Here is a 27,876-nt window from a genome sequence, read left to right on the forward strand (position 1 = left end):
TATTAAAACTGAAAGAAAAGCTAAAAAAAAAAAGAGAGAAGAAAACAAAACAAAACTGTATGAAAAAAACAGAAGAGCCAGGCAGGGAGACGTCAATACATAGACAATGCTTCTTGCCAATGGGTCCTGGGTAACCTGGGTAGCCCGGCTACTATGTTGCCTCTTGTGACTCAATCAACCATCACATTAAAGTGACACAACACAATACAACACAACATAACATGATGTGACAATATAACATGACCTGACATAACATAACAACACAATTTGTTCCCAAGAAGGGACTTTCATAAAGACCTAGTCTCAATACCCAAATGCTCATCAAGAATCATTTGTATGGGGCTGGAGAGATGGCTCAGCAGTTAAGAGCACTGACTGTTCTTCCAGGGGTCCTAAATTCAATTCCCAGCAACCATATGGTGGCTCACAACCATCTGTAATGATATCTGAAGCCCTCTTCTGGAGTGTCTCAAGACAGCAACAGTGTACTCATATATAATAAATCTTTTAAAAATAAAAAAAATAATCATTTGTATGTCACTTGCCAATGTCTCATAGGCCAACATGAGCCATATATTCAAGCCGGGAACAAACAAAAAATGATGAATTGACATTTGTGAAAACAAGTGTTAAGATACATAATGCATTGTCACTAAAATGTCATTAAAAACATTTAGTCTCCTTTCCTCATATCTATAAATATGTATTCCTGTGCTCTGTCAGAGAAAGAATAGATGCTATAGGTGTTGAAGTGCCCATGGTGCTGAATTGTTCTTTTGAAAAAGATCCAACAACTTTGCTAGAAGTGTTTGAAATTATTAAATAAGATGTTTTGATTATTTATAAATTTAAAAACTTATGCCATCTCATCATATCAATCACCATAAATTAGCTAAATTCCCTGCTCTTAATCTGTTGTAAGGGAACTGTATCAAAATAAGTTACATTCCAAGAACTGGAAATAATGAGAATATAGATATTTCCTAAGAAGGGGACTTCACACAATTGTGAGTATTGGTGTAGGTGTCTATGAAAAGTTCTCAGCTGTTCCTGCTGGTGGCACTGAAGTGACCACCACCATGGGGCAAGACCGTCATCTGGACATGACTCAAGAGAAGCAAGGACAAATCAGACCTGCTGCTCTTCCACAAGCAGATGCTACACCAAGCAACCCATCAGCCCTGAGATGAGGCATGCTGCACACAGAGCTGTAGGCATCCCAGGACTTGAGCAAACCTTCAGGACAAAGTGGTAACTGCTTCACCTCATGCTCCAAATCTCATACAATTTCTGTTGGGACTGAGCTAAAATTGAATGAGGAAGGAAATTCTGACTAAACTGACCCCAAACTACATAACCAGAGCCACTGGCAATCAGAAATGAGGCTGCTTATTGCCTAATAAGCTGATCTTCTGAGGTCAAAGCTAGCAGGCAAACAGGACCCCAGAAGACACACAAGCTGGTACAACTGAATTGCTGGTGCCTGGTTTCAATTGCCTGAGTGTTTTCTTGGTAAATTGAGCAGTCTGTAAGGCAAAGAACATGATGTTCTTCCTTTACTCGTGCTCTGACAAAGGCTGGGTAAAGAACAGATTTAGGGAAATACTGAGATTGTTTTGATTTTTTTTTAATATAATTTTTGCCGAAAACAGTTTTAAAACAGGAGGTTAGTCGATGTCAAAATCAACAGATGAGGGCCTACAAGACACCTCAGCAGGAGCAGGCACTTGCCAATAGGCCTGACAACTGGAGAGTGATCCCTTGAAGCTGTCGTGAAAGGAAAGAACCAACTCTCATGGGTTGTCCTCTGTCCTCCACACATGCACTCTAGCACACACACAAGTATGTACACACAGACACGTGTGTATGCACTAGAGGGGGGGGCAGAAGAGAGAAACATATAGAGATAGATAGATAGATAGATAGATAGATAGATAGATAGATAGATGATAGATAGATAGATAGATAGATAGATAGATAGATAGATAGATAGATAGATAGATAGATGATAGAATTTAAGAAGTCTTATGAACATCTACTAGTTTATAAACAAATTTTGAAATATAAAATAAATATTGGGGCTGGAAAGAAGGCTCAGCAGTTATGAGTACAGCTCTTGTTCTTACAGAAGACCCAACTGTGGTTCCCAGCACCCATCTAGATGGCTCACAACCACCTGGAATCCCAACTCCTTCGGGTCCAGTGCTCTCTCCTATTGCCAGACATGAGATCCTTCCCTTTGAGTTATTGTTCAAGGAGGTCCCAAAATAACATAGCTATTCTCATTGCTCTTGGTTGGTCTCGATTAACTAAATGATAAGACCCAACTGCTGAACACACCACACACTTTGTTTGCAGGATATCGAAAATCAATCAGAAACTGACCAAGAGTCTCTTTTCCTGCTGTCGAACTTGCATAGTGGGGGAAGGTGCTATGCAGGCTGCTGGGTAGAAAAGACATCCGTGGCCTTACTCAGCACGGTTGTCATCCATGCTAGATAAGCAATCTACCAACCTACCCGTATCCCTAGTCCCAGCTTCTAGTGTGAAATGCAGCTCACTACATTTCTTTCAAAAAATGACACATCAAGGGTCCCTTTGACATCCCCATCCCCATTTTTAATCCACAAGAACTATGATGGTTTGTCTTCTGTTCTATCTCCCTGTCTCATGCAATATGGAAAAGCCTATAAAGACTTATCTACAGCCACCTCATTCTCTCAAGCTGGATTCAATGACAAGGTCCCTTTCCTGCTGTGTCATTTCCAAGCAGACTACCTACCATGTTATGAACCTGTATTCTCCTTGCAGTCTGCTCTAATGCCATTGAGCAGTATGGTATGGAAAGATTGAGTTATGACAGCTTTAAATGTGTTTATCTTTGTCTCGACTTACTTTATTTCTGGAGCAGGAGGGATATTATTACAGAGGAGCAAAAGGCATATGCCTAATAGTGGAGCCATGGCATTTACAGAAATTACCAAGCACTGATAATTTTAAGGGAAATGTGATTTGATTTTATTTTCTATCTGCCACAGAGTAAAAGAAGTTTGTGGTATACTTTGCCCTAGCTTCTCCAGTGAAAATTGCAATTAGTAACATACAGAGGAATTGCTTTTTAAAAACCATTTCATGAGTAATGCGTCAGTACAGAAATGTTGGCCGGCCTAGAAATGCTAACTTGTGTTCTTAAAACAAGAAGAATTATCAGTAGAGTGGCATTTTGACCTTTCTGTCTTTGTTTCGTGTGCGCTCCAACTACAAATTAATGATCCTTCCCAAAATTTGGCTGTAGATGTAATACCAAAGCATTGCTGATAAATGACTTGAAATTAGATGATAAGGCACTTTTTAATCTTCATAGGACAAAGGGAAAAAACCCTTCCCAAACCAGTTCAACATCTCACTAAATTTCCTAAAATACAAATTTCTGATGTAATTCCGTTCCTCTCACCAGATAAATTAAATAGGTCTTCCTTAAAATGTCTTTACATAAAACATTTGGGTGAACCTCAGGCTAAATTATTTGAACAGGGTGTCTAATATTTTCCTTGTGTGAATAGTACTAGTAACGGTCTTACATGAAGGCCATTAAATTTTTCACCCTAAATATAAATGGAAGTAACAGGAATTTTTTTCAAAATATTTTGAGTGTATCATGCCCTCGGCTTTGCATAGTTTCACTACCCCAATCCAAACTGAATTAGCCATGATAAAACTCCTGTATTTAAACCAAAGAACAGAGGGAAGACGTCAGAGAATGAAAAGGGGGAAAAATACAACTCAAACTGTACTCAATCTACCCTGACAGTCACTTGCTTTCTGTGTGTCCCCAGAAGAAAGTCATGGACAAGGAAAGACCTTAATGTAAAATCAAATTTCTATCTTTAGGGGAAATTCATGACTCAGAAGAGGAAGTAAGTTCAGTTGTATGAGAATAAAGCCATATCCTGGCACATCTGAGTTCGTGAACTATGAGGGAGTTAAAAATCTTCAGCAAAAAGCTAGATTGGAATAGCTGATCCAGGAAACTCTACAGGTCAAGCCAAGCCAGTAGGTGTCGGAGGGAGGATCGCACAGCATGAAACCCAGAGTGGTGGACAGTCTGCTCTTAAAGATGAAGTGCTCTTGGGGTTCAGGTTTTTTGTGTATAAGGCAAAATGGTAGCAGCTGGGGGAGGTGCGATGGGTCAGTGAAGGAAGGTACATGCTGCCAAGACTGACATCTTGAATCCGATTCTGCGAAGAGAAGCATCTCCTGTAAGTTGTCATAACCTCCACACACATGTACACATACACACAATGTTCAAAACAATAAGAAAAGGGTTTTCTATATTTTATTAGAGATATTTTTTTTTCCAGAAGTCACCATGTAAATGAAATTTAGTATCAACCTGATCCGGATTGAAGTCCTGTGGCCAATTTTCATGATAGGATTCACTTAAAGCCCAAAAGGTGGAAAAGATGACAAAGTAGTTATTAACCAGCAGCTATTCTTACTGTTATCTATTTGAGGAGAAGACAAACGGAGTCTTTCTATCCAGAATCAAAAAGAAAAATAAGACAAACCGCCAGAAAATGGGTCCTGAACAAAAGTGAATGTGAGACAGAAGCAAATGTAAGTCTCCTTCTGTCCTGTTTTGGCTTCCTTTCTGGTGCTGAGATAAAACACTCTGACCAAAAGAAGCTCAGAGGAGAAAAGGTTTACTTGACTTATACTTCTAGGTCACTGCCCATTATTGAGAGAATTTGGGGCAAACACTTAAGGTAGGACCCCGGAGGCAAAAGCCATGAAGGAGCTTGCTGGCTGGCTGGCTAGCTCGCTCACAGGCTTATGCTTAGCTAGTGTTCTTCTACAACCCTGCCTGCAGATGCCACCTCCTGGAGTGGGCCATCCCTCCGTCATCAATTAATAGCCAAGACAACCTCCCACAACCATACTCACAGGCCAGTCTGCTCTAGACAGTTCCTCAAGTCTTCCTCTCAGATGACTTAACACTGTGTCAAGCTACAATTAAAGCTAAGGAAGACAACATTTCTCCTTCCTTGCATGACGTTAGACACACACTTATATTTATATAAACTTAGATATAAATACTCTCATGCTTACTTTATCGAGAGGTAACACTCCAGACATGAAAACGTGGCCAGAAGTGATTCATTATGTAGGAAGCATGCTAGTCTGCCACTGCCACCCTTTGCTTCAGAACCCAGCTTCCCCAGCCTTGCATTTACTCTGAGGACCTGTGGCTTTCCAGGAAATCCACCTCAGCTTTCAGCACCAGGTTGGAACTCCTGAGTCACCCAGATTCATGGACTGAGCAGCTGTCAAGTTTTCAGCCTCTCTGATACGCAGACAGCCATTTTGCACTCTACAGCCTGAGAGACCTAAGACCCATTTCAAATATACATTCATTCTACCAGCTCTGTTCTTCTAAATGGCTCCAACCATTACACCGTGCTTATCTTCTCTGTCATAACCATCTCATTCAAGACCTCTCATATCTATTTTCATTCACCACTCTCTTAGTTGGGTTTTCATTGCTTTGAAGAGACACCATGACCAAGGCAACTCTTACAAAGGCAAACACTTCATTGGGACTAGCTTATGGTTCCAGAGGTTCGGCCCATTATCATCATGGCAGGAAGTATGACAGCATGCAGGTAGACATGGTGCTGGAGGAGCTGAGAGTTCTACACCTTGATCCAAAGGCAGCCAAGAGAGGACTCTGTCTTCTACCCTGAATCTCTTCCACCCTTGGTAGGGCTCAAGCATAAGACCTCAAAGTGCAAATACACAGTGACACACTTCCTCCAACAAGGCCTTGCCTCCTAATAGCACCACTTCCCATGGGCCAAGAATATTCAAACCACCAAAACCACCTTATATTTAAAAGCTTCAAATATTAGCTATTTCGATTTCTGTCTCATACATTACTATGTTGCCAGTATAAATATCTAAACTGGTTTAAATCGTGAGGGGGAAAAATGGATCTTTGGCTCAAGATGGGATTTCTAAAAGATAAAGTTTAAGAACAAGAATTTTGAGTGCTTTGACATTCACTTGAGACCACTTTTTGCTGCTTTGTTGATCCAATACTTTTCAAAGCTTCGCTTGGGAAAGTTCTGTTTTCTCTTTGTCTGTGTTCTCTTGGCTGATTCTTCTTTTGAGAATATAATGATCATCTAGATTGTGCAAGCTGCTACCACTGGAACGGAGGACTTTGGTTTGCGATTCTTGTGTGTGGAGGGGATACATGTGTTTCTGACCATGTCTTATATTCTGACCCAATATTTCCTGGCAAAGCACTCAAAGCTCACAAGAGCTATAAACTAGGTATTTGAACTACCCTTCTTAGCTATACTCAAGAGCTATCCAGCTGTCCAACTTTTAAAGTGCTTCAATTCATACAGCCTATGCCTTGGGGGACTACAAAATTTGCCTCTAAGTTAGATGAACATATGAGTTATGAGTTATTAATTACAGAATAACGCTCTGGGATCATAGAAACTGAACAAAACCCTAAAACTAACTGATACATAATATATTCCACATTTGTGCTGGATTACATAATACACTGGAATATAAAATGTAGGGTCATGACTTGGGTAGAATAAGAAAAGTTAAGACTCATTTTCTAGACACTATCAAATACTTACTGATATTGCATGACTTGGTGAAGCTCTGACACCTGCTGAATGAAGAAACAAGAGCTACCTGTCCTACTTCAGTTCCTAGTAGAAAACAAGTCTACGGAATGATAAAGAATATCCATATGTAGGAGCTGTCTAGATATGCAGAGACATAAATGTGTGTGTGTGTAAAGGCTTATGCAATCTTTACTTGGATGAGTAATTTAAAAAACGAACTCCCAAATGAAACCAGATGAGAGAAAATTAAAGATGGCCAATAAGACAAACAGATCAATGGTAGCATTTCAGTGATTTGGAGAACAAAACAGATTGTAAGACACAATGGCCAATATATTATATGTACTTGTACACACACACACACACACACACACACACACACACACACACGTCACTGTGCTTGGATGTGATTTATCTCGAAAGGTTCCATCTCAAGGTCCACTGAGCCCCTTCAGGATAGATACCTAGTGAAGGTAATTAAGTTCACTCTAAGGGATAGATTGCTGCTGTCCTAGGAAGTGCATCAAGTCTCCTAAGCTTAGATTCATTTACTCAAGAACTGATTTTATAAAAGTATCAACCTGACTTCTCCCCTTTTGCTAGCCGTCTACCTCCCATTTGGGCTCTGTCTGCCTAAGGCCAGTCATTGTGCTTCTATGCTAGTATATGCTAGGGCAAATTGTTCCAACTTTCTGGCCACCAGTATTAAGCCAAATAACTTTGGTTTTTTATAAAAGTATTCATCCCTAAGGATTTAAAGTTCACAAGAACTAAGGGAATGGAACTTAAAAATATATAAAAGAAAATATGGAATGAGTCATATCTGTCAGTTGTATGACTTATCAGGAATAGAGAAATCAAACAAGATTTTTACAAAAATCTTGGATTTTTTTAATATATAAAAAACCATTTTGTGCTTTTTAGATTTTGCCTCAAATAATCATCCAAGATCATCCAACTTTTTAAAATACTTTTGTTCTTATTGGGGAGATGCTTTGGTTTAGGTTTTGAAATAGAATCTTATGTAGTCTGGGCTCATTTCAAACTTGCTATATGGTGGGGCCTGGCCTTCAGCCCCTGAGCCTCTTGCCTCTACCTCCCAGTGCTAAAATTGCAGGCCTGAGCCACTACTTCTTTTGGAGGAATAACTTAATTATATACTTGAAAATCTTCAAAATAAATCTTTTAAGTATCTTGTGCAATAAAGTTAAGTAAAACCAATTAGATCAATAACTGGATGGCTAAGGACTGGCAGATATATATACATAAGATAGATAGATTTACTGCCAATACCAAAAGTAAATAATCTGAGTGTGATTGTTTATGTGTTCACTTTCTGAGACTAGTTTCAATATCTCCCAGAATGGCCTGGTACTTGCGATCCTACTACACAATCTCCTAATTGCTGGTACTACAGACATGCGTGCACAGCCTGATCCTGTCTTGCTGGCACTTGTTTTTTCTATAGGAAGGCTCCAGAAAGCCAGCCAACAACAGAGCCCTGTCTTAGGGCCTAGGGCTTATCTTTCGGATGAATGTCAGACACTGCCTTCAGGATTGACGCCCATAACTATGCCCTCCCCCTTTTCCCTTTCTACAACTAAAGGAACTTTGCCCAAAGGAGACCAGGCATAGTGTCTTCTTCACCCCAGAGATTCACCCCTCCTTTCTGGAAATCAACAGCCAGTTATAACACAGAGGCAGCTCCAGGTGTGTGCACCATGAGTCAGTTGCACTTGCCTGGTTCCCATGAACTCTGAAGGAGTCTTGAGTTATGCACAGTAGCAAAGCCCTTTGTTCTGCCTTTAATAGCCCCGTGAGCGAAGCAGGTGCACTAACCATTGTAGATTGGTGAATACCGACAATCACAACTGAATTACACTTCCTCATTTCCCGCTTTGGAAAAACAAAAACCCCAGCCTTCATTTTGACAAATGCTTTTTTTTTTTCATATAAATAGTGCCATAAACTAAAACTGCCATGCTTTAGATATTGTAATTAGTATTTAAGACACCAAGAAAGACATCAGATTGATACTTGGGGAGTAGATTATACCCTGTACTGCATGGTGCTGGAGACTGGTCCTGTGCATTTAGAATGATCATTTAGTAGCATTCCCTGGCTTTTATCATTGGATGCCGGTTGGATCTGCCAGTTCTGAAAACCAAAAATGTCTCTAAATACCACCAAAAGGCATCTGGGGAAAAAAGTAAAATCCCCTTCAATTATTAAGATTTAAATTGAATTTTGGAACTACTTTCAAAATTTAACTTGCTACTTTCTAGAAACACCTACAGCGGCTTTAAAAGGAAGAAAGGGATATGAATAAAGATATTATTTAATTTTGTCTAACAGAACTTTTATGATAAACTTGAAGCTACTAGTAACCTCAGATCCATTAGTAAATTGCATTTATTTCTTAGATATTTAAAAGAAATCTTTGCTGCTCTAACATCTCCCTCTTGCTTCTCCCTCCTCTCCTCCCTCTTCCCTGTCCCCCCTTCCCCTTCCTCCCTCCCCCATCCTTTATCTCAGACACCATGAAACAGAACTTGCTCATAAACCTAACAGATATTGTGCATTAGAAACTTGATAAAGATGAGCAAAGTTTTCACTGATAGTCTTCAGATTTAGGGACAGCTTTGTGTGCGTCAACAGCTTTGCTGCTTGTTTGCTTTTCAGTAGTGGGGATTGGACTCAGGACCTCACATAAGGCAAGCACTTGACCAATTAAGCCCTAGCCCCAAGCCTTGTATGGGTTAATAACTGCTTTGGGAGACTTGGTACCAAACCGAGTGCACAGAGAGACAGAATCCTAATAATGAGCCACATTCATCTCTACTAAAGAGCTTTTGATGTAAGAGGTAAAGTCACAAAGAAAATCTAAACTTCTATGAAAGATGTTCCTTTTTTCACTGTTCACTGAAGATATGGCTAAAAGTACTGCTATTATGTTTCAGTGTCATCAAATTATATACGACCTCACAAATTACAGTGGCTTTGAAAAGTAATTCCATCTTCTAAACAATGAAGAGAGATTAACTCGACCTATTACAAAGTAGTAGGTCTTCCTCCAGTGTTAATGAGTGGAACCATTTAATGTTAGCTCTTTGTCATCAGAGACGAAGCTACATCACTTTTATGAACTCATTTATTACTCAGATGGTTGCATTCCATTCAAGCGCACTTAATACAGTCCATTCAAGAACACTTAGTTGATTGCAGTTAAAGAGACCAATTGGCAATGGGACTTTCAAAAATACAACTTATTATGTTTAAGTTATTACTTAAACTATCTAGACCTTTTACATATTAAAATAGAAGTGAGAAAATAGATCTTTGGAATCTAGAGTCTATAGTGAAGGCTGATAACCTGCTGCAGATTTGGCATGATCAATCCGGAGTATGGCTAAGATGCAAGAGAACAGGTCAGGAGTTGATAAAGGTTTCAAATTAGTCACATCTGGTGAAAAGAAAAAAGAAAAAAAGGCACTAAATGCAGGTGTCTACAATGATCATATTGTGTAATATTTTTCAGACCAACCCATATCCTGAAATCTCGAACATTCAACTTCTGAACTGATTTCTAGCTACTGAAAGGGAATTTTAAGAATCCAGTGGGGTTGCATCTAAAGTGAGGCTGCTTTTTCACTGTGGACAAAATACTCTTGCTTTTTGGGCAATGGCGACAGTACATAGGTAGGCGATGAGAATTTCCAATGCTTTTTGAGAAGCATGGGGTGCTGATCTTGAAAATCTCCATTGTTTTGTGAGGCTTCTTTGGGTCTTGAGAGCTTTGCTCATCTATGAACGCCTCCTTTCTCTGTTCCTGCAACCGAAGGCATCGGCTGGATCTTCAATCTTCACTTCTGATAGGATTCCCGAACTTTGGCCTGCAGAGCGTCACATGTCTTCTTGGCGTCCCCCAGAAGCATAGCTGTGTTAGGTTTGTAGAAGATCGGATTGTCCACGGCAGCGTAGCCAACGCCAAGGGACCTCTTCATGACAATGACCTAAGAACCAAAGATTGAAGAAATTATATTTGACAGGACGAGCTAGGCTCAAAGCACTGCCTTTTCCTGGTTTTGTTGTTTTATTTGTACATTACTTTTTTGACTTTTATTTATTTAATTAATATATGAAATTATAAATGCACAGATACAAGGCACAGGTGGCATCTCCATACAAGTGAGTATTAGTCAATACTTAGATCAGGTAAAACATGCATCCCTCCTCACGTCCATCATGGATTTATGGTGGCAAAAGTCAAACTACTTCATTCCAGCTTTGTGAAATACACAGGACTTTGCCCATTGAGCCCAGGTGTGCAAGAGCACACAGGACTTCCTCCTCAAGTGTGAGCAAGGCCCATCCCACTATTAATTATTCAATACAGAGATTTTAAAATACACATGGAGTATTTTTAAATGTATGTTTACATTATATTAATGATCATTTTTCATCATACTCATGCTCGTTAGAGGGCTGTTTGTGTTAAAAAGGCTGCAGTGGCTTTTCATTCTCGTGCTTTTCTCTACTAAGTCTGTGAATAACATCTTCTCATTGGAAAGATAACACTGTGAGCTCATCTGCTTTTCTATGAATAAGCTAAAGAAAACAACCCCCTGAATGAGCTCCCACTTGGAAATTACAAACAAGTAGGGAAAATGGTCTGACTCTTGTCTATCGCTTCAGAGTAAACTAAATCAGAAAGTTCTAGGACAAAAGAGTGTCAAAAACAAAATAGCTTCCTTTAAAAAGACAACTAAAAAAGTAACAAGATGTATGGACCAAGGACAATGATGGGGTTAGTTGCCATAGAAACACCATAGGGACATAGATACGCACACTGACGTTTATTACTGATTTTGTTACTCTGCAAATGTCAGGTTGGTTCTTAAGAAATTGAAAACCTCTAGATAGTCTTCTAGAACATATGATCTATTCAAAACTGAAAGCATTAGAAATGTGTCCGTGCCTTATATGACATTAGTACAATAATGCAAGTCTTAAGACTTTCAAATATTGACTACTAGTACAATAACAGCCTTATATACACTCGCAAGGACACTTTGCTCATCTCAAACTCGTGTATTTACAATAAAAGAAACAAAACTAATGGGAAATGTTCGTTATGTTACTAGAATCCTTTTAAAGTTATATTTTATTTTATTTTATTTTATTTTATTTTATTGTGTGTACGGGGCGACGTGTGTACATGCAGATTTTGTAGCTGGAAGTTGTTCAAAATCTAGTGCTGAAGTTACAGGTGGTGATGATCCTCCTGCTGTGGGTGCTGGGAACTGAACTCTGGTCCTGTGCAAGATCAGTATGCACTCTTAACCACAAAGCATCCCTCCAGCCCTGGCATTGCCACAATTCTCACTGTGTGCGCATGGTCGGGAGCAATAAAGAAACCAGAGGACTATTTAGAAGCCTTTGAATTCTCCAGAATCTAGCAGCTAGCTTTAACACAGGAGTCATATGCATGAGTGAAGCTTCCTTTCTTGTGCCATGTTATTGTTTTAAGTTTTGAAATCGCCTCTTCATTAAACAGTCTGTAACAACATACAAATACCCCATAAAAAATAAATAAATTGGAAAAAAAATGTGCTCATCTTGGTATATGAAGGCGATGATACTGACTCACTGTCCCAGAGGGAAGCCATCTGCTTCACTGGACTTAACCTGGAACTTGGCCAGACTCACTCCAATTGCTCTCAGCCCCTTTATTCAGCTGCAGTTACAGATTCTGTTAATCCAGCCACATAATCTCATCTGGTTCTGCTCGCACGGTCACTCAGGATCTGTGGTGTCCAGGGAGCGGAAGGAAGCCCAACACAGGGACAGGTCCCTAGGCTATGTTTGTACTCCCGAGCCTCCTAAAAGGCATCACCCGTTCCCATTAAGTGACCAGAGAAAGTTCTGCGCGCGCACATTTCAAGTGACTATGAGAACGGACGGTTAAGTCTAACCGTGTACCTGTTTGGACTTCCAGACCTCAAGGACCGGCATGCCTGCAATTATAGAATTGGGGTCTTCTTGAGCCGCTGAATTCACAGTGTCGTTTGCTCCAATGACAAGAACCAAGTCGGTGTCTATGTTTGAAAACAGGGGGGAGGGACAGAGAATATGGAACAGGTCACTCGCACTTCTTTTTAGGCAAACTATAGGGATATGTTTAACAATAATAAAACCAAATTCTTATAAGAGGCTAACCTGTGCCAGGTGCTACATACAACTCTACCAGAAAATGTCAGAGAACTAGAATCCAGCAGTGGGCCGTGCGCAGGCGGGGCTTTGCTGTCCTGACCGAAGCCTGCTTTATGGTGCTTATCCTACCAGTGGATCTACCTCATCTGACTTTATAATGCTTTTATTGTCCCTGGAATTAACTTGCCATTCACATGATTTTATAAGATCTGAATCCATTTTCGACTCTCAAAATGACCCATTAAGATGCAATCTAAAGTCAAAAAAAAAAAAAAAACCAATGTCTAAAAGTCTGTACTGTATTAAAGCTGTGTCCATAATTCCTGGAACTGGCTGGTTTTACACATAATTTAGCAACAGTTAAATTTAAAAAGGAGTGTAAAATTAAAAAGGCCTAAATTCCCTCTTTAAGGACTGTAATTTAAATTATCTAAGGATGTTGCCAAAAATGCCATGTGCATCTAGACATACACACAATTTCTTTGTTGCTATTTTTTTCCCCAAATTGTTTTCTTTTTAAGTTTACAGTGGATACTTGCCAGAGGGAACGGGTCTAATTTTAACAAACATGATCTCGGGCCAAATGTCATTACCATTCTACATCTACACAATGACAGCTATAAAGTACAGCGCCTTATCTTATGAAGTCCTAGTACTTATAAATGAAGGGGGGAGGGCTAAAGGGAGGCAGAGAAGAAGAAAAGGAAGGAGGGAGGGCGAGAAGCAGAGATGGGGAGCACACGAGCTACTTCACTGGTCATAACTTGGTACAACAGAAAAACAGTAAAACTTCAGACACCAAGAACTCATCCACAGAAGCAGTTCTATAAATGAGGACACTGTGGTGAGTGCAGAGTTCAAGGCTACAAGCTACTGAGAGTGGAGATCTGGACTCAAAAGCCAGACCTGCTCAGGTTTCAGATTCACCTATGCACTGTGTCCCGGGGTTCTCAGCACCCTTCAGCTCTCCCAGAAGAATAAAATTTCACTGTGCTTCCAACAAGGTTGCTGCGGCTTTCTGAATGAGATCTTCCACTCACATTCACTGTGAGTGCACATTTATCATCTTCACATCACTCTTTATCAAACTTGGAAGTTTTCACTGACCCCACAATCATACTCTAAGTACAGTACCGCTTTGTGCATAGTATTTAAAGGGAAGTTAAAAATCCGTCATCACACACACACACACACACACACACACACACACCGCCACTTACCTGGAAAATCACTGTTGATCTCATCCATTTCTAACACAATATCATAGGGCACTCCCGCCTCGGCCAGGAGCACATTAAGCTGACCAGGCATTCGGCCCGCAACTGGGTGGATTCCAAACCTGGACAGGAGACAAGTAAGCAGCTGGCTTTACTTGATAGGTCAAGTGTACAGAGGGCCCAGTGTCCCCTCCAAATCTGCACTCCTTGTTCTTGGCACCTCTGCTTTCTCCTAGCTCTATCTGATCTCTGCAAGCAGAAGGGGAATTCGGCGAGATATACGGCCATTCGCCATTCTACAAACGCTGAAGTTGGAAAACCCAGTGCCTTGGGACTTACAAACTATAACTTCCTTCATAAAAGCAACACTGTAACTTTGGAAATTTACTCTTCCATATATGTCTTAGGTGAACTTTCGATGGTATTAATTAAATAATATTCTCTCAAATTTAAAGGCGTTATATTTTCTCATGATAGTTTCTGATAAGTTCTGATCTCTTAAAACAGCCATTTAGGCTGGAATTGTTTCCAATTTAAAAGTTAACATCATGCCAACAAACATTGTGTTAATGTTCCATTGCAGTCGCTGTAATTAAAGGTGGAGGAAAAAAAAATACTACACACCTGGTGTTGAAGATGCATAATTTTTCAGACATTGATACAGAACATCACAAAATAAAAGTGACAGTAACACACTGGAGTGTTTAAAAGACAGAGGACATAACACCCAGAGTTCTACAGTTAAAGCAAGAAGACTGAAGCATCGATTGGTTTCTTCCAGTCAGACATGCTGTCCTTTGTATATTAATCCTATTTCTTGGCCACCATATTTATCTTTCAATACCAGGCACCATGTCTGCCAAATATGAAGGGTTCACAAAAAGTGAATGAATGAACAAATTCAGAGAAGAAATGTCATTTGCAGAATCTCTTGATGGGTATTCATCCAACCACAGCTTTAATGGAATTGATGGAAGCTAGAAAGGCAGGGAAGAGGTCAGAAGAAAAAGCAGTCCTCCATTTCAAAGTTTGGCTAGAGCTTCTCACCAGCTCAGGGTTGGGAATTCCAGCACAACTAACATTTGCTGTGAAGGTTGCCTGCGTAGAAACAATATTCCTCTTACACACAGATATTTCCCATCATAATGTTAAAATGGCAATCCATTTATCCATTATCCTTAAGACCTAAGCATATATATCATCCCCCATCAGAGACGCTTCTTCTTGCAGTAGAAAGGACTACAGAGACCCACAGCTGAACAACACACAGAGGAGGAGAGACTTTGGAGCATTCAGGCCTAAATGGGATGTCTTTATCACAACCCCCCCCCCCACAAAGGATCAGAGAGATATGTAAAAGAGGGGGAGGAAAGATTGTAAGAGCCAGAGGTGGTGACTTCATGGAAACAACATTTTCCAGACACAATAAGACAGATTGTACATAACAGGCACCCATACAAACTCAGAGACTATGACAGCACATAAGAGAACTGTATATGTTCGAACCAGAAAAAAAAAATCTCAGCACAGAAGAGGGAAAGTAGGTACAGAATCCCAACCTTAGCCAAGAAGCTATTTGCAACTGATAGGTCTTGGGAGAGAGAGAGTCAGTTTTCCTTAAAGAAATGGCATTGAGTCTATCAACCACACTCCTGGGCAGGCATCACGCTCACCAGTAGTTGGCCAACACAAACAGAACTCCGCAAGGTTCTTTAGTAGGTTTTGTTGTTGTTGTTTGGGGGGGGTGTTTGTTTCTTTGTTCGTTTGAAATGAAAGAAGGAACATGAAGTTGGGTGGGTAGACAGGTGGGAGAGGATGTTGAAGAAGAATACCATCTGTATATTGCACGAAATTCTCAACAAATAAGTTAAAACATTGAGGGAGAAACTTGTGCATATAAGGCCTTACTATTTTTCCAGCCACACATGTACTTTTTTTTAATCTTGCAGGATCCCCTATTCATAGTAAAAGATATGTAATAACAACCCCTTATGTAACCCTTGTCACTTACATGTATATCTGACCAAATTAAAATGCTATCCAAATGATTATCAGAGCCTCTGCCTACTCTCACTCTATCAAAAGGAGAGGAAGGGGTCTAGAGAGATGGCTCTGCAGTTAAGAGCGCTTGCTGCTCTTCCCAAGGACTGGAAGCACACAGCTCCTAATTCCCAAGGTTGTTCACAACCACCTATATAACTCTAGCTCCAAGGAATCTGGTGCCCTCTTCTGGCCGCTGTGCATACTGCATGAATGTGCACATACTCTCAACCTTGTTGTTCACCTTGAAGCAACACAAATAACTTAGGATAGTTAGAAGCTAGCATCTAAGGCTATGAGAATCAGGGCACAGAAGTGGAGAGAGAATGTATAATTTAGTCCACCAGAGAAGCCCACAGACTGGGGTTTCTGTTTTAGCTGACAGCCCAGTATACACTCCATGTTTTTCTTTTAGAATTCAATGCTCTGTGCCTCTTTGGTTCCAATTTTGTTTATTTAATTTCAATTTGCTCTTTGTTTTTAATACTGCCTTTGTTATCTTTAAATTTCTCTGTCTGCCATCTTTATGTTTTAATACTGATGTCTTGGAAATTGAGACTCTTGGACTATATTAGCTCTTGCTCTAACATCTTGATTAGCTACAGACTGCATAAAGACAATATTTCTGTTTGGCTAGTTGTGAAGGGTAAATAATCACCAACCTAACCGTCATGTTACAATGACTATCCCAAAGGAGGGATCATTTTGTATATCTGTTTGCATAATAATTTATTACCCTGAGCTTTGGGGCTCTATGTTTGGAGCAAACTACATGTAAGATTATTAAAAGAAAATGCCAATGTTTTGAGAGAAATAACAGAACACACTCAAATTTGTAGAAATATATATGCATGCTGATGAGTCACATGAGTTTATAATAATTCTGGCCCTTGTGGCTGGCTAATCTCCAAAGTACATATTAAAATTAATTGTATTAGACACAGGTTGGCCATAACCAGCAATTTCCACAAACCGACTGGCCAAAGCTCATCAATGATCCATCATCACATGAAGAATATCCAGAATTATAGCACAGAAAAACTACCAGCCTTTTGGTTCTTCCCTTTGGAGCAGCAAAATGATCCTCTATTAGGCGCATACTTTAAAAGCTGAGTCAGCGATCCCTGACCACAACGGGGCTCTACAAAGGGAAAATAACTGCTAACTCGGAATCATAGACAGATCGTCCACGCACCCAGGACTTCCTTCAGCTCTTCCTCCTACACCATTATTGCACATGGGCATCAATGTGCTCTTCTTAGCAGCAGCTCCTTAGCAAAGGATCCAGCCTTGCTGGTCGGTGGCCACAATCCCTACGTTCTACTTCAGCCCTCAGTTAAAAGAAGAAGGGTTGAAACAGCATATCCCAAGAAGACAGACTGGTTGGTAAAATCCTAAGTCTCCTTCTAAAGGAAGAATTTAGGGTTCGGGTAGCAGTTAGAAGTTCTCATTGCACAGGAGAGTTAACAAAGACCTTTCCCTGCAAAGTGCTAGCACCAAACAAATGGAGGCCTTAGTAGCTGTGATAGTTTGAACAAGCAAGGCCTTTCCATAGGCTCGCATATTTGAATGCTTGGCCATTGGGGAGTGGAAATTAGAGAGAAATTAGGAGTTGTGGCCTTGTTGGAGGAAGCGTGTCACTGGAGGGTGGACTCTGAGGTTTCAAAAGCCCATGTCAGGCCCAGTTTCTCTCCCCTCCTACTGCCTGTGGATTCAGATGTAGAACTCTCAATCACTCCTTCGGCAGCATGTCTGCCTCTGTGCCGCCATGTTTCTCACCATGATAAAAACAGACTAAACCTCTGAAACTGTACGTAAGGCCCAGTTCAAAGCTTTCTTTTTTAAGAGTTGCTGTGGTTGAAGTGGATGCTCACAGTCAGCTAATGGATGGATCATAGGGCTCCCAATGGAGGAGCTAGAGAAAGTAGCCAAGGAGCTAAAGGGATCTGCAACCCTATAGGTGGAACAACATTATGAACTAACCAGTACCCCGGAGCTCTTGACTCTAGCTGCATATATATCAAAAGATGGCCTAGTCGGCCATCACTGGAAAGAGAGGCCCATTGGACTTGCAAACTTTATATGCCCCAGTACAGGGGAACACCAGGGCCAAAAAGGGGGAGTGGGTGGGCAGGGGAGTGGGGGTGGGTGGATATGGGGGACTTTTGGTATAGCATTGGAAATGTAAATGAGCTAAATACCTAATAAAAAATGGAAAAAAAAAAAAGAGTTGCTGTGGTCATGGCATCTTGTCACAGAATAGAACACTGGCTAGGACAATAACCCAGCATTACAGTATTCTGCTCAAATATGCCTTGGTAATAGAAATGTTTATCATGCTCATCAATTAAGTGTGTATTTACTAATATTCACATATTTCAAAACAACACACGTTTTTACCTTACAACACATTCTAGGTTGCTTTTCTAATTTTTACCTTATAACGCATTTTTTTAGCAACATTCTAGGTTGCTTTTCTAATTTTTACCTTGAAATGCTAACATAGTATATAGTAATTACTAATATAGTTTCCCCCAAAAGCAGGAAGTCTTTTGTACTTGTATCAAGAAAAAAAAAAGAGAATTGATATACTCAATATAGATTAAATCCAATAATTATGAACACTAAACATTAGATTCACTGGGAACTTGGTGATAGCTAATATTCACATGCATGTTTATGCTGATGGAGTCAAATTTTAAAGTCTACAGATACCAGTAGGCAAAACAGTATTATTACTTTAATTTGACAGACCCATAAACATCATCACTGAAGTCAGTGTAATCTCTGCAAGTATCTCCCAGCACTTTTTGTTATTTTTGTCTTTCAAGTACGAAAATTATAGTCTTTGATGGAACCTTATGTAACAAAGAAGCTTAGTCCTCAGTTACCAATTAAAAATAGGCTCAAACCCTTTGGGGGGAAAATGGAGCAATGTACTCTAATGAAACAACCCAATCTTCTGGGCCTTTTTAATTAACAAAGAAAAAATAAAAACAAGTAAGAATGTACACAGAACTATCCATGAATACCAAGTAACTGGATAAAATCTGGGATGGGAGCAATTCAAAAGTATAATTTTTTAAAAGCTTCTTTTATAATCCACGATGATATAAGCCCTACTCTTGCAGCTCTTTGCAACCTCACATTAGATTTTAAATGTCCCATGTTTTAAAGGAGACACAATGACATCAATGTCCATGATGACAGACTTTGAAAACAGTATGTCCCAACCAGGGTTCACTGTAGCAGTTGTTCTTGGGCATGTAGGGCTATTAAAGATTATAAAATATTCCCCTACATGGGTCCAACCACAACCATCCAAATAAACCCTATTTTCCTGTAGACATTATGGAAATGTCCGTCTAGGTCAACTATGAATCATGAAGAATGGTTAATTGAATTGAACATTCTAATTCAACAAGTAGACAAAGAAGCTAAGTACAATGGGGCTCCTTCCTGAAGCTTCAAGTATTTTCTCCAGCTTGTAGATGCTGAAGTTTCAAATATCAAAAGGCTTCCTAGACATTTTTTTAAAGACATACTCTATAACCTTCAACTATTTGGTTTTAAGTCTTTTTTAGTCCATGTGCAAAATTATTTCCATATTTAGTATTATTGAAGAGTTAACTTCCCTTCCTTTATGGTGATTTTCATTTTAAAAGCAAACTGTATAATGGAAGTAATGCATATTGACAATATCTTGGAATTCTGCCTTCCCAAATCCACTGCCTCACAATTTTCTTAAGTATTTTGGAAACTGGTAAATTAGGGAAAAGACAGGGAGAAAAGAAAAAAAAAAAAAAAGAGGATTCATTTGCTGAAAATATACTTCTGTTTTAAAAGTATAATTATTTCTAAGTCATTAAAACTATTGTCATAACTCCTATTGGGTTGCCATGTCCAGTCTTGATATGAGGGTACATGCCTAGTTTTACTGTAACTTGTTATGCCATGATTGGTTGATATCCCTGGGAGGCCTGCTCTTTTCTGAAGGGAAATAGAGAAGGAGTGGATCTTGGGGAGTGGAGAGGAACTGAGAGAAGTTGGGGGAAGGGAACTATGGTCAGGATGTATATGACAGAAGAATAGATGGATGGATAGATAGGTAGATATATATATATAAAGAGAGAGAGAGAGAGAGAGAGATGATAGACTTTTAAAAACTGTTGTAAATACTTGTAATTTTATGTTGCCTCAATATCCATTTGGAAGACAGCACTATCACATTCATCAAATGCAGTGTAGCCATCCTTGACAGTTTGCAGCTTTCTGTCTTCTGCTCCATGAGGCTGATACAGAGCCATCCCTACACAACTGAGCTATGCTGCAGTCTCACTGTAGCCAAAGATTCCTACCCACTTTCTCTAAACTCATGAACTAGAGCTCCTCACAGAGAAATTGTTCAGGTACTGCCTTGAGCCTTAGTAAAGATCTGGGCTTCTAGGTATCTATCTCTTAGTCACCTCAGCTGCTGGCCTGAACATGACAGTTTCCCTTCTAAGCTGCTGAATTTGCCTTAATTGGGAAGATTACGACTCCTCCTCTCTCCGGGGTTTGTAAATAACAAGCAGTTTCCATGATGTCACACAATTTGTTAGACTTCTTCTTCTATGTTAGCATGAAGCCAAGCAGAGCAATTCAGTCAGGAGCCCAGAGAAGCCAGATTAAATCAGTCATCTTAGAAGATTTGACTGTATAGCAGCTACAAGCTTCCAGGCCTACATCTAGGTAGTTAGAACAGAGAAAGAAATGCTCTGCATATCTACACAGCTTGGGTTCGGCTCTCATCTCATCCCATCATCTGAGGAAATAAAAATGACTTCTATATACCAGAGTCTCTACATCCAAATTAGAGGAATATCACACCTTAATAGTAAATTGGACTTTAAAGATCTTCTTACTACCTTAAAGCCATCCTAGGAGAAGAAACAGTTATTTGGAATTACATCACATATACATGGTGTTCTGTCCCAGAACGTGTTAGAAATCCCTCTGTGAATGAATAAAGAGTCCTTCAAGGACCTCTGTATTCTAGATTTGCATGTGGCAATAATCCATTCTGAAGAGGGTCCCTGAAAATAATAAAAGAGTTAGTTACTAGAGTCAGTAGTTTTACATTTTAGTTACACATTTCTCCTGTGGAAAATATGGCAGACTGAAAAGAGAAGATCTTTTGGTCTATCAAATACTTATCCAAAAATTTTCATTGACAGTCATAAGTTTCTTAAAAAACACAAAGGGAGTTTTTGACCAACAATTTTAGCAAACTGTTTTGAAATAGAAACTTTCTAAAATATGAGGTCAGCATAGTAAATGTTACCCAAATCATCTTTGGTCACTCCAAGACAAGCTGGGTGAGGCTAGTCTTTCTCATCAGAAGAGAATCGTGGTAATGATGAGATAAAAAAATATTCATGGCAAGGCAGCTGCTGTCCATAAAAATCAATCACTGAGAAACATCACGCAGTCACTCTCTCTGGTGAGGTTTCATAAGTTAAACACAGATGCTGTGCTTTCTAAAATTCTGAGAGCTGTTAGAAGTTAGACAAAGTCACTCGCACAATTCTAAATGAGAAGAAAGGCTTCATCCAATTGTCCTTGACTTTCTGGCACTGGGATTATGCCCTGTCGCTCCCTTTCTTCATCTGAAGTCACTTAAGAGATGAACTACTACTCTGGTTCTGATATCTGGTGTCCATTCACTTTCTTCCCTTTATTAGGGGAAAGAAAAATGTTATACAAGTCAAAGAACTCATAAAAGGGCCTCATAATTTTTCTAACATAGAATAATGAACGTTGTTCTTCTAGTAAACTTGAAGAAATGCTTTCTACAGACATGTTTCCCATCTGGTCCACGTAACATACAACATCAGGGTACTTAGAGAGATAACAAGTCCTCCAGGGGTACATTCAAATTGAATGTCATCACAGCCTTCTACAGAACCTGCATTCATGTCTCTATGAAGGAGTTGGACTTTGGAGTTATAGACAGTCACAAACTGCCATGTGGGTGCTGGGAATTGAATTTGGGTCCTCTGGAAGAGCAGTCAGTGCTCTTAACCACTGAGCCATCTCTCTATCCCCTCACTGACACTCTTCATCTGGAGGACTGCTGACAATCCTATACAAAGGGTTCAAGTCTAAGTGAGTGAGTGAGTGAGTGAGTGAGTGAGTGAGTGAGAGAGTGAGTACATATACTTGCTTAGCTTCTCCGCTCTGCCGCCAAAGGTTTACCAAGTTGCACAACTGCACAAACAACCTTGCTCTCACCCTCTTCCCTCTTCCCACTACACTTTTCAAGCAGACAAGTCAGCCAAGTGCAAGGTAGCAGAAGCACTGCCTAAATCTATACTGTTACTTCTCTTCCTCTTTTCAATTAGCATCCGAATGTGCCACAGGCATCCATCCCCCTTCTCAGAGAAGAAGGGGAGGAGGGGAGGGGGGAGGGGATGGGAGGAGGTGGGGGCTTTGATCTGGGTGTAAAGTAAATAATAATAATAATAATAATAATAATAATAATAATTAATTAATGTGGAAAAAAGAAGAAAAAAATGTCCCTCTAATTCAGAATTGAATCCTGAAATCCTACTACCTAACCCTTCAAGTGAATGTAAGTACTGTAACACTGTGGGTCATTTGAAGAAAAATGGTCCCCATAGGCCCATATGTTTGGAAGTTTAGTCTGCAGTTAGTGGAACAATTTGGGAAGGATTAGGAGGTATGGTCTTGCTGGAGTAGGTGTGGTCTTCTTGGAGGAGGTGTATCACTGGGGATGGACTTTGATATTTTCAAAAACCCATACCAAGCCCAACCTTAATCTCTCTCTCTCTCTCTCTCTCTCTCTCTCTCTCTCTCTCTCTCTCTCTCTCTCTCTCTCTCTTCTTCCCTCCCTCCCTCCCTCCCCCTCTCCCTCTCCCTTCCTCTCCTTTCTTCCCTCCCTCCCTCTCCTTTTTCCTCTCCTTCTCCTCCTCTCTTTCTCTGTGCCTACAGCCTATGGATCAGAATACAAGGTGCTCAACTACTGCTCACCTGCCATGTCTGCCTGCTTCCTGCAACTATAATCACGGGCTAACCCTCTGCAACTATATGCAGTTCCCCCAAATAAACACTTACTTTTATAAGAGTTGTTTTGGTCATGGTGTTTCTTCACATCAATAGAATAGTAACTAAGATAAGCACTAAGAACTTGGATATTTTATTCACTGATCTATCTCCAGAATCTAGAATAGTGCCTAGAGCAAAGTACTACACAATTATTTGTTCAGAGATTTATTATCAATAAATATCCTTAAGAAAAGAGTGCTACCAAAAGGACATGCATGGCATGCATTCACTAATAAGTGGATATTAGCCCAGAAGATCAGAATACCCAAGGTACAATTCACAGACCACATGAAGCTTAAGAAGAAGGAAGAACAAAGTATGGATACTTCGGTCCTTCTTAGAAGGGGGAACAAAATACCCATGGGAGGAGATAAAGACAAAGTATGGAGCAGAGACTGAAGGAAAGGCCATCCAGAGACTGCCCCATTTGGGGATCCATCCCATATACAGTTACCAAACCCAGACACTATGTGGATGCCAAGAAGTGCTTGCTGACAGAAGCCTGATATAGCTGTCTCCTGAGAGACTCTGCCAGTGTCTGACAAATACAGAGGTGGATGTTCTCAGTCAACCATTGGACTGAGCACAGTGTCTCCAAAGGAGGAGTTAGAGAAAGGACCCAAGGAGCTGAAGAGGTTTGCAGCATCATAGGAGAAACAACAATGTGAACCAACCAGTACCCCCAGAGCTCCTAGGGACTAAACCAACAACCAAAGAGCACACATGGAGGAACTCATGGCATATGTAACAGAGGATGGCCTTGTTGGACATCAATGGGAGGAGAGGCCCTTGGCCCTGTGAAGGCTTGATGCCCCAGTGTAGGGGAATGCCAAAGCCAGGAATCGGGAAGGGTGGATGGGTGAGCAGGGGGAGGGCATGGGAATTTTCTGAGGGGAGAACAGGAAAGGGATAACATTTGAAATGTAAATAAAGAAAATATAGAATAAAAAATTAAAAAAGAAAATAAAAAAGAAAAGAGTGCTATGACACTATCATGAGACTACCAGATAACAGTGTTCACTAGCTATTCTAATTCTCTACTAGATCATTCACCTGGCCTGCTGTGCATTCCTTTCAGAAGTATGTGCCTTCGGAGAATCACCAGTCTCTGTGTGGTAGCTCTTTCTGTGCCCTAAACACAACACATCATAGAAACCTTAACTCTTGTTAGAGACTCAAAATATTTCATCTTAAAGCATGTTGAGGAACTGATTTCTTAGGGGGGGAGGGGGACATACATTTAAACCATTAGCCACACAACATAAGACTGTAGAACACTACTAAGCTGCAAATATCATAGGCAAGTTGATGTGTTAAATGAAGTAGCTTACACACACAGAGACACACACACACATCTTTTTTTTTAAGCCTGCAAACAGTTTATGTCATTAGTTCAGAAATGATTGAAAATGTTCTCTGAGCAGTAACCTGCTTGATTCTTTTCACTCCACTCACCTTACGTGATATATTTTTTTCTTCACTTCATAACTATGAGACTGGGAACTGGGCTTTTATAGCTTTGTATTATCAGTACCTAGCAAATAAAAAGCTACTGAAGAGCTCTTAATAGATACAACTGAATAGCAACCTAAATGTAAAAAAGGGAGAGAGAGAGAGAGAGAGAGAGAGAGAGAGAGAGAGAGAGAGAAGGAAGGAAAGAGAGAGAAAGAAAGAAAGAAAGAAAGAAAGAGAGAGAGAGAGAGAGAGAGAGAGAGAGAGAGGAAGGAAGGAAGGAAGGAAGGAAGGAAGGAAGAGAGAGAGAGAGAAAGAAAAAGACAGATAGACTGGGGAGGGCTTAGCACTTAAGAACAGTTGCTGCTCTTCCAGAGGACCAGGGTTCAATTCTCAACCATGTGTAACTCCAGTCCAAGAATAATCGATGTCCTCTTCTGACCTTCACAGGTGCCAGACATGCATCTAGTGCTTAAACATATATGCAGGCAGGCAAATGCCTATACAAATAAAATTAAATTGAATCAAATTTAAAAGTAATACATAATGTCAATGAGTCAATCAAAGAAGTCAGAAAGTGTTTCCACAAATTCAAAAGGACCTCTGCGATAATGCACATGATCACACTTTAGAGAAAGAAAATCATGGAGTTATTAATTACAAATGAGAAAAATAATACAACTTTCTAAGATTTACTCCTTAGAGATGCTATTCCAGTCTTACATTGAAAAGACTGAACTAACGCCAATCCAAGGTTTTGGAAGGAAAGAGGAAAGAAATATATGTGCTCTTACACTGTAAGGTTTTTTTAATCTTTAAAACATTCAAAAACCAGCATAAGTTTTGTAAGCTGGCTGACTACACAACTGAGAATCTAATCATATCTTTAGCACTAAACTTTCATGACATGGGCGGCCCAGAATGAGTTCTTGTCATGAAAAGCCGTGTGCTTTGTCATAACCTCAAGCCTTTGCGAGCATGTTGTGACTATGGCCAAAGTGAAGGAAACAGTAGTGTCTCTAAGTCAGTCATGGGCCATGAAAGCCAGACAGACTGTACGACAGATGCGACGTCTCTTGGCACCACTCGAGCGTGACTAATTGATGACAATCGTATGTCCATGTTGGCACATTTCCACGGGGGCAGTGTGTGAATATGTCACTGCATCTGGATGTTAGGCATGCTGGGGTCCTGAGGCACAAAGACCTCCTCAACCCAGGGGCCCCGCAGCTGCACTCAATAACACCGTGGGAGCTCCACGGAGTGATGAAAGGGCAAAATTACCACCAACTGTAAATACAGATTTATTTCATTAAATCACGAGGTAACCGCAGCAGCCACCTCTAGTTCAGACATGTGCCTCTTTATAAAACTAAAAAAAAAAAAAAATACTACAGCATGGGTGTGTGTGTGTGTGTGTGTGTGTGTGTGTGTGTACTTGGTTAATAAAAAATTTCATTTCCCCTATAAAAAGATAACACACACGTAAAGCAAAATCAGAGTTTACCTGATTTCCTTAGTAAAGAAAATCCACACAGAGACTAAACTGGGAAAGTCTGGCAAACTACAGTCATTGTATTTATAAAAACAGTTCTTTTCCATTTTATTCAACCAAAAAAATCTAAAAGTGCTATGTCACAGAGCCAATGCTGGCTGAAAATTCAACACATGATAGTAAAAAGTATGATATATCATATGTAAGTTCATCTTGAAGACGAAAGGCAGATGAATATAAGCCAGTATCTATAACTCACAGCTAGTGAAATCTGACTAATAATTTTATTCTGATTCTACATTATGAGTTATAAACAAATTTGATAATTATTTTTAACAAGCATTTTCAACAATTATGCAAAACCATGGGTATTTTTACAAAACTTCTATTATATTCACAAAATCATTTCAATAATCTACAACTTATAGCTGGATAGTCCCCTTATAAATGTATAATTAAATGTCTTATGTACCTTAAATAATTACTCCTCCTATGCAGAAATACATACAGCAGCAGTAGTTTATCTATTCATCGTGGGTAAAATTCTCGTTTTAATCAAATCAGAAACTAAAAGTTCACGTGCCTGATATCTTTTCAGACTTTCATTTCTCTTATCCATCGCCTTTCATACCCTTACTACTTTCAAGCTGCCCAACAATCACAATCATTTTCTATGTGTGTGTGTCTGTGTGTGTCTATATGTGTCTGTGTGTCTCTGTGTCTGTGAATGTGTGTGTATCTATGTGTGTATGTGTGCATGTGTTCTATGTGAGTGTGTATGTATGTGTTTGTATGCATGTCTGTGTGTGTGTGTGTGTGCCTATGTGTGAGTGTATATGTATGCATATCTGTGTGTGCCTATGTGTGAGTATATATGTATGTATATCTGTGTGTTTGCCTATGTGTGCGTATGTGTATCTATGTGTGTGTGTATATATATATATATATATATATATATATATATATATATATGCGTGTGTGTGTATGTGTGTGTCTCTCTCTATGTCTCTCTGTGTGCCTGCCTGTGTGTATCTGTGTGTGTGCTGTAAATGAATATGTGTGTGTCTGTTTGCCTGTGTCTCTGTGTATGTGTGACTTGTGTGTGTGTGTGTGTGTGTGTGTGCACATCTCTGTGGGTTTCTATGTGTTTCTATGTGCACATGGGCCAAAATTCAGGAAACTGCTGACCTTACTGTAATGGTGCTTGCCAATTAGGCTACACTCACTGGCCAGTGAGCTCTTGGGATCCACTAGTCTCTACCTCCTCAGCGATAGGCTTACAAGCATGGACCACCACACCCCCCTTTTTACATAGGTGCTGAAAATCAAACTCAGACCCACATCCTTGTGCAGCTGCACTTTGCCTACTGGGCTACCTCCTTGGCCCTTCAGATAATGAGCTTCAATTCCACATCCACTCTTGTAACGCGGCACTGATTCTCCAAGCTGTCTTGTTAACGTCGGCTGATCAGTGAGTAACAAGAGAGGCATGCCACATCCAGGCCTCCTTCACTGAGGAAAACCAAAACATAAAGGCCATCTTCCATGCTCCGTTTTGTTACAATCGCCACTCAGCCCCTAGACACTTACATGGTGATGGGAGGCGTTACTAATATATTGGACTTTTTCACATGTGGATTGAATAAAGAAAGTCATTTCCTTTTTAGGAAACCATACAAGGCTCTTTAACACATCCTTTTCA

The 27,876-nt window shown here is 39.9% G+C and overlaps 1 protein-coding gene across 1 annotated transcript in view; it reads right to left on the reverse strand.

Moving 5' to 3' along the window:
• Positions 1-9,783: 9,783 nt before the first annotated feature.
• Nnt (nicotinamide nucleotide transhydrogenase) overlaps positions 9,784-27,876 on the reverse strand; it is a 73,731-nt gene continuing 55,638 nt past the window's right edge. The window contains exons 15-17 of the mRNA NM_001308506.1: positions 14,084-14,202; positions 12,633-12,748; positions 9,784-10,663 (exon numbers count right to left, since the gene is read on the reverse strand). Of these exons, the coding sequence (NP_001295435.1) occupies positions 10,514-10,663; positions 12,633-12,748; positions 14,084-14,202 (385 nt within the window). The 3' untranslated portion in view covers positions 9,784-10,513. The remainder of the gene's footprint in view (positions 10,664-12,632; positions 12,749-14,083; positions 14,203-27,876) is intronic.

This window comes from Mus musculus, chromosome 13, assembly GCF_000001635.26.
Source record: "Mus musculus strain C57BL/6J chromosome 13, GRCm38.p6 C57BL/6J".
In the NCBI taxonomy this organism is placed as follows: domain Eukaryota; kingdom Metazoa; phylum Chordata; class Mammalia; order Rodentia; family Muridae; genus Mus; species Mus musculus.